The sequence below is a fragment of the Danio aesculapii genome, chromosome 22, assembly GCF_903798145.1.
Source record: "Danio aesculapii chromosome 22, fDanAes4.1, whole genome shotgun sequence".
NCBI lineage: Eukaryota > Metazoa > Chordata > Actinopteri > Cypriniformes > Danionidae > Danio > Danio aesculapii.
Genome location: NC_079456.1, coordinates 5,776,217 through 5,784,418, shown reverse-complemented (window position 1 = coordinate 5,784,418; position 8,202 = coordinate 5,776,217). Strand labels below are relative to the sequence as shown.

Genomic DNA, 8,202 nt, shown 5'->3' with positions numbered 1-8,202 from the left:
AGATGATAAATTTCAAGAAACCTGTAACCATTGACTTCCATTGTAGGAAAAACAAATACTATGAGGGTCAATGGTTGCATGTTTGACATCAAAACATCACCTTGTATGCCTACAATAAGAAAAAAAACTAATAAAAATTTGAAACTAGTAAAGGGAGAGGAAATGACTAGATTTTAATTTATGAGTGAACTATCCCTTTAAATCTTGTCATCGCCCTCAAATAACGTTAATCAATTTTTACCTCAGTCTTTGAAACAGGTTGTAGGTGCTGCTGATGTTCGCTGCTGTATAAACACACATGGCCATGGTAAGTGAGACTCCAGCTAAATGTTCGCCTGTTCAATATGTCCCCACAATTCACAGATGTCACTTGTTACTCTAGAAAAACTGGACGGCAGGAACGCAGTGCGTCGCTAAAAAGGACCACTGCAAACCCAAAGATGGTGAAATATCGTATCACAAAGGCGACATCTTGACTCTCGTGGGGCCTGCAATGGTAAAATAAGCACTTTTTCTTAAGCCGTTCTCCTGTTTAAAGTCACTAGAAGTCAGACTTGATTACAGCAGTAACTAAAGTCAGAATGTCTCTGCTTTGAGCAGGGTTTATGTTGTAGAATAAAATGTACAGTTGTTTATAAAGCCTGTTTACCCCCACTGACCGTTTACAACCAGAACAAACTATTCTATCGAATTCTGACGTCATCTATAGAGCTCGGGAATCTACGTCACGTCATAGATGCGGTCGCTCATGCGTGTTGACAAACGCGGGAGTGCACAATGTAAACAGATGCAAGTCCCGACAGCAAAAAAATTAGCGTTTTATAGTGATATCTTTTGGAAAACATCTCACAAACATGCTGAATGAAATGGACTAACGTGTGTATACCTTTATGAACGCTCATCGTGCGTTTAAGAAGCTGATAACAGGCATTTCATATCATTCTGTCTCCAGCTATGAAGTGTACTTAACTGGAGAAGCTGAGCACACGTAGAGGGGGCCTATTAAATAAATGAAATCCTAAATCAATAGAGATGGGAATCAGACTCATTTTCCTAACTAACGAGAAGGCATTGTGCTGTTACAACACCGTCTTCTCTATAAGTTAACGCCGTAATTTGGACACAACAGATAAATATCACTGGAGTTACTTTCAGAATGAAAGTTGACTTTAAAGGGCCATGAAACCCCCTTATTTTGGGTCAAATGTACCTCCTAAATTTTTTTGAAAATTCTCCGAGATTGGCGTGGAGCACTGCGAGCAGAGGGAGGACACAAACCATGAGGAGATGCATGATTTTATATATCATGAAATAAACAGTAGTTTAATGTCCTGCTACATGTTATTCATAATTTCATATGCGCTTATTTCATGCGGCCGCCATTTTAAAACACTTTTTTATGAAACTGTAAAACAATAATTAATATTTTTACATTACTGTGACTGTTGGGTTTAGGGTTGGGGTGGGGGTAAGCGGTAAAAGATAGTTTATTGGGTAATTTATAGGTAATATAAATAATATTCAGTACAATAACTGTTTTTACATTACTGTGACGGTTGGGTTTAGTGTTGGGGTGGGGGTAAATGTTAATAAAATACAATAAATGGGAAATTTAATAAATAATAGAAATTATTCTCATTAACTTCCGGCCGCGAACATATCCGATCTAGCAACAACCAAAGCGAGGCTGCGTTGGGAAGAAACCCGGAAGTATAGGATCATCACTGTAAACATTGTAACAACATGCTGTGTACCACAAATCTCCGGCTGTTGCCATGATTTCAAAATGCAGATATGGTTGTACATCACTTTAATATCATTCAGTTCAGTTTAATTTAAACAAATAAAAACAGCAGGTAAACACGGTGGGGACGCTTCCCAGCTTCAGCCTATGTAACCCGGTGAGCGATAAAATGTATAGCCCTCTGTAGCACACCTTCGTGTTGTCTGTAATAGTGTTGCCCCGGTACTGAAGTTTTAAAAATGTCCATTTCAGCACAGCTGAGCTCGTTCATAAACACCACTGATTAGCCAAAGTATTCACCAGTGCTCAACAGAAATGACTGTGATTGGCCGTGATGGTCATCAGTTCACTGCTCTTCACCGAGTGCAAACACAGATACATGGACATTGGAGTGTTTAAAGCTGTGAAGATCAGTCCATTCATCAGCGGATCACTCATCTGTGTTTGTGCTCGGTAAACATTGGTGAAGTGCGGTGAACTGATGACCTTTACAGCCAATCACAGTCATTTCTGTTGAGCATGTGAACACAATGGCAAATCAGCGCTGTTTAAGAACGCCATCAACAGTGCCTTAAATTTTAACGGGGAATAGACTTTTTTTTTCACTGCCGAAATTTTGTATCTTGACAAATCTAATATAGTCAAAGAACCAGTTTATTAACTTGAGTTTGATCAATGGCATCTGAAATGTGTGTTTGGGAAAGAAAACGTTAGCTAACTAGTGCCATTTCCCTTAACTTAGCTGAAAATGAGGTCCAATATCCCTTTTTATTTTCACTATTCATTCATAACGGACCTTCGGGTCACTTGGAAGGTGGTGAAAGTATAAATTTGTGTCACTTTCTCTTCACTGATAAGATATACAGCCAGGTACACAACATTGCTGTGTGACTCAGGCAATACTTCCGGGTTTCTTCCCACCGCAGCCTTGATTTCGCTGTTTAAAATGGCGGCCGGGAGAAATCAGTCTATACACATAACCACAATTTGCTATATCATCATGAAGATAATCGTGTTTATATAAACACTATACAGGATGAGGATTTCTCTCCTCCTGAATCTCTGGATCTCTTGCCCTGTCTATTCCAACCATTAACCCTGCCGGTAATCTGGAGAACTTTAAACACAGGTGAATAGCACAGCTAGGTGATTTGTCTGAATGGTAACAAACTTAACTGATAAAAGACAAAGTCCGCCAGTCTCCAATTCTCGTACAGCTCTGCTGACAAAATGCTTGCTGCAAACAACAGCTTTGCTGTACCCTTCACGAACGGCTAAATACTGTGTGCTGTGCGCAGACGTGGTCTCACCCAGTCATTGGGTCTCACAGCTTTGCAGGTCTGCCCTACCTCATTCAATGAGTACGTACATGGACACCAACGCTCCGGTTTTAATATGATTTAGACAATACTCTGACTTAGAGTCTAGACTACCATATAAACAGTGATTTTCTTTGATTACAGTAAAGGGCCACAGACACCTGCGTCACAAAATGCTGAGTTTTTTTCTTTCCATTCAACGTGCGGTATCAAATTCCATTAAAAGAGCTCTCTTCCACCAGTCGTAACTTATTGCTTGCATCAAATACCTCAGTTTGCCATGGGGGCATGAATGAAATGTTCCTGAATAAAAGTGAAACTGCAGTTAAAGTTGAAAAAATTAAAAATGAAACACCTGAAATTACGGGATGGTAACGCAATGATATTAATCGATCTGTGTGCTATAACATGTAAGACGGGATCATGAAAGGAACATTCAAATAGCAACTCATGTAAACACCTTGATCCTATTATTGCCTTCAGATTAAGGCAAATCATAAGATTACAGATAACCATGTAAACATAGTCACAAACCCCAACCCTTGAAAAAAAGGAGTTCAGTATTTTGATGACAGCCTTTCCACAGGTCAATAGTAAGCTAATGTAATTTCATAATGCAAATCTTAAATTCATGCTAACCAACAAATGATCAAAGGAAATATATTAATGTAATTCAAATATATACAATATGAATTGATGTTTACTTTAAACTTTAATTATATTCTTCTATTAAAATTTTGTCAGGTAAAAAATTTTTCTAGAGTCATCCACCATAATTTTGTGGAGCAAAAGTATCGGTTCAGGCACCGTTTTGGCACCGGTACCGTTTTAAATGTATCGATTTAGCACAGGTATCGAAATAACCCCAAACAACACCCAACCCTAGGTGTGAACGGACAATTTGAATTGAAAGGTGAATTGAATTGAATTTCGACTGAAGTAGCTTCTATTTTTCAGAGAAAAGGAGAATACACGGCCAGACACAACACAACAGGGGAGGAAGGACAGGTTTCAGGCTCCAATCTCAGAGAAAGAGAAGCACTGCGTATAGACCCAAAACTGAGCCTCATGCCGTAAGTCAGCAATTCTCAAGAACAAATGAGCAATGTTGTGGTTTGTATGCTACTACGAGGAAATGATGTGGTAAGTTTTCAGCCTGTTTACAACATTCTCTGCTGCTCCTCACAGATGGTTTCATGGCAAAATAGCAGGACAGCAAGCCGTGGACAAACTCAAGCCCATGGAAGACGGACTTTTCTTGGTGCGGGAATCGGTCCGGCATCCTGGAGATTTCGTGCTGTGCGTTTGTTTCAGTCAGAAAGTGTTTCACTATCGCGTGATTTACCAGGACAATAAACTGACCATCGACAACAAGCAGTTCTTCTACAACCTCATCGACATGATTGAGGTGTGTGACGCGGGCCGCTATTTTTAGCGCGCTTTTTCTTCCTTTATCTGCTTTTTCCAGAGAGGCATCCGCTGAGCTGCAGGGCTGTGGTTTGCAGCGGAAGCAACAACTTGGCCACGCACTTGTGGTGAACTTGAGATGTTTTGAGTCTTTGTGACTTTCGAGGGCTCTGTAGAGGAAAGTTTACTTTAAGTGATATTAATTTTGTGTGTTTTAATTATTATCAAGAAATAGTTTTAAGCATTTAGGGCCAATATCTATCAATCTAGGGCCATATATACTTGCAAAATAAAAGAAAGTTTTGCAAACAAAAAATAAAGTATTGAGCAAAAATAAATAAATAAATGCAAATCTCCCAAAGCTTTAGAAATAGCTTCATTTTCCAGATTGCAGATGTCTAGCTTTTGAGGATCTTTTGGTCTACTTCACTTTGTCAGGAAAGACCTATTTAAGTGATTTCTTGATTATGGCAGTAATCAGGAATGGGTGAGGCAAAAGGAATTAAACCTGGGCAGGCACTTTCACACACAGAGCTATGCATTTTTGGATTTTGTTTTCCCATAATAATAAAAACTTTTACTTTAAGTGTTTTACTTTAAGTGTTTACTTGTTATCTTTGACTAATATTTTAATTAGTTTTTTACATTAAGATGTGTCAAACAGGCAAAAAAAAAAAAAACCAAGCAAACACTTTTAAACACATTAAATATAAAAGCAATAGTATGGAGTCAATCTAGGGCCGTATATACTTGCAAAATAAAAGAAAGTTTTGCAAACAAAAAATAAATATTGAGCAAAAAATAAATGCAAATCTCCAAAAAATACATTTTTGAGAAATAAAAATAATTTTTGCTTACAAAAGTAAAGAACTTCAAAGGGAAAATGAAGTTTTGAGAAATAAGAATGAAATGTGCAAACAAAAAAACAACTGCAAATAAAAATCAAGCTGTGCAGATTTGACCAGGGGGCGGAGTCAAGGGAACTTGGGTGTTTACAGCAGGCCTGGCTCTGCTGGGCTGTAAGACCACCACTGTGATATTGTATCTCCAGGTTATGAAGTCAGGAGGCAGGTCTTGAGCAAAACTAAATAAATAAATAAATGCAAAAGCGTCAAAAATCGCAAAGTTAAATTATTTTTGAGAAAGAAAACTTAATTTTCCCTTTGGAGTTCTTTATTTTTGTTAGCAAATTTTCACTTTGCTATATTTGGAGATTTGCATTTATTTTTCATTTTTTTACTCAATACTTTATTTTTTGTTTGCAAAACTTTCTTTTATTTTGCAAGTATACAGTTGAAGTCAGAATTATTCACCCGAAATTATTTGATTTCTTTTCTTTTTTAAGTATTTCCCAAGTGATGTTTAACAGAGCAAGGAAATTTTCACAGTATGTCTGATAATATTTTTTCTTCTGGAGAAAGTCCTATTTGATTTATTTCGGCTAGTAAAAGCAGATTTTAATTTTTGAAAAACATTTTAAGGTCAAAATTATTAGCCCCTTTAAGCTATTTTTGTTTGATAGTCTACAGAACAAACCATCATTATACAATAACTTGCCTAATTACCCTAACCTGCCTAGTTAACCTAATTAACCTAGTTAAGCCTTTAAATGTCACTTTAAGCTGTATAGAAGTGTCTTTAAAAACATCTAGTCAAATATTATTTACTGTCATCATGACAAAGATAAAATAAATCAGTTATTAGAAATGAGTTATTAAAACTATTATGATTAGAAATGTGTTGAAAAAAATCTGCTCTCTGTTAAACAGAAATAAACAGGGCGGCTAATAATTCTGACTTCAACTGTATATGGCCCTAGATTGACTCCATATGATTGCTTTTTTATTTAATGTGTGAAAAAGTGTTTGCCCCTTACTGATTTCTTATTTTTTTGGCATGTTTGTCACATCTTTGTTGCAGATCATCAAACTAATTTAAATATTAGTCAAAGATAACAAGTAAACACATCATGAATTTTTTTTATTATTAAGGGAAAGCAAAATCCAAAACTACATAGCTCTGTGTGTGAAAGTGCTTGCCCTGGTTTAATTCCTCTTGCCTCATCCATTCCTGATTACCGCCACACCAGTTCGCAATCAAGAAATCACTAAAATTGGTCTTGGTCTGACAAAGTGAAGTAGACCAAAAGATCCTCAAAAGCTAGACATCATGTTGAGATCCAGAAACTAAAGAAAAGAAAAATAATTAATATCTGGGAAAGGCTTCAAAGCCATTTCTAAAGCTTCGGGAGATTTGCATTTATTTATTTATTTATTTATTTATTTTTTGTTTGCAAAACTTTCTTTTATTTTGCAAGTAAAGATGGCCCTAGATTGACTCCATACTATCATCTAACCAATTTAAATATTACTAAATATATTAGATTATTTATGTGTTATATATAACACATCATGAAGGTTTTTATTATTACGGGAAAACAACATACAAAACTACATAGCCCTGTGTGGAAAAAGTGTCTGCCTTGGTTTATCACACTCTGGTTTATCCTGAGTTCAGTTTCTCTAGCCTCACCCATTCCTGATTACTGCCACACAAGTTCGCAATCAAGAAATCACATAAATATGTCTTGCCTGGCAAAGTGAAGTAGACCAAAAGATCCTCAAAAGCTAGACATCATGCTGAGATACAAGGAAATTCAAAACAAATGAGAAGGAAAATAACCACACAGAACCACTGTGAGAGCCATTATCTACAATAGGCAAACACATGGAACAGTGGAGAACCTTCCCAGGAGTGGCCGGACAAGCAAAATTACCTCGAGAGCACAGCAACAACTCATCCAAGAGGTCACAAAAGACCCACAGCAACATCCAAAGAACTGCAGGCCTCACTTGCATCAGTTAAAATGAGTGTTCATGACTCCCCCATAAGAAAGAGGCTGGGCAAAACTGGTTTCTATGGCAGAGTCAAGATAAAAACCAAATGCTGAGCAAAAATTACATAAATGCTCCTCGGTTTTGCCAGAAATCATCTTGATGATCCTCAAGTCTTTTGGAAAAATACTCTGTGGACTGACGAGACAAAAGTGTTACTTTTTGGAAGGTGTGTGTCCCATTATGTGTAGCTAACAAGTAACACTGCATTTCAGAAAAAGAGCTTCATACCAACAGTAAAATGTAGTGTGCTAGTGTGATGTTTGGGGCTGTTTTGCTGCTTCAGGACTTTGAAGATGAGCTGTAATAAATGATACCATGAATTCAGCTCTGTAGCAAAATATCCTGAAGGAGAACATTACACCATCTGTTGGTGACCTTAAGGTAACCTGAACTTGGTTTCTGCAGCAGGATGATGATCAAAGCACACCAGCAAGTCAACTTCTAAATGGCTGAAGGAAAAAAAATGAAGACTTTGGAATGGCCTAGTCAAAGTCCTGACCTGAATCTAATTGAGATGCATGACCTTAAAAAGAATACGCTCCGTATGCTCGAATACGCCCCAATGTGGCTGTATTACAACAATTCTGCAAAGATGAGCGGGCCAAAATTCCTCCACAGCTTTGTAACAGACTTGTTGCAAGTTATCGAAAGCACCTGATTGCAGTTGTTGCTGCTAACGGTGGCTTTATGTTATTAGGTTTAGGGGCAAACACTTTTTCACACAGCCCAACATGGTTTTACGTTACTGTTAGTGTTTTCTTGTGTTATCTTTAACTAATATTTAAATTAGTTTGATGATTGTAGGTAGGTTAGGAATTATTGTAATAATTACTGT

General features: G+C 37.1%; 1 protein-coding gene across 1 annotated transcript in view; it reads left to right on the top strand.

The window, feature by feature from the left end:
- The window catches only part of matk (megakaryocyte-associated tyrosine kinase), a 21,003-nt gene continuing 12,801 nt past the window's right edge, over positions 1–8,202 (top strand). The window contains exons 1-4 of the mRNA XM_056447899.1: positions 1–307; positions 383–496; positions 4,021–4,136; positions 4,252–4,471. Of these exons, the coding sequence (XP_056303874.1) occupies positions 299–307; positions 383–496; positions 4,021–4,136; positions 4,252–4,471 (459 nt within the window). The 5' untranslated portion in view covers positions 1–298. The remainder of the gene's footprint in view (positions 308–382; positions 497–4,020; positions 4,137–4,251; positions 4,472–8,202) is intronic.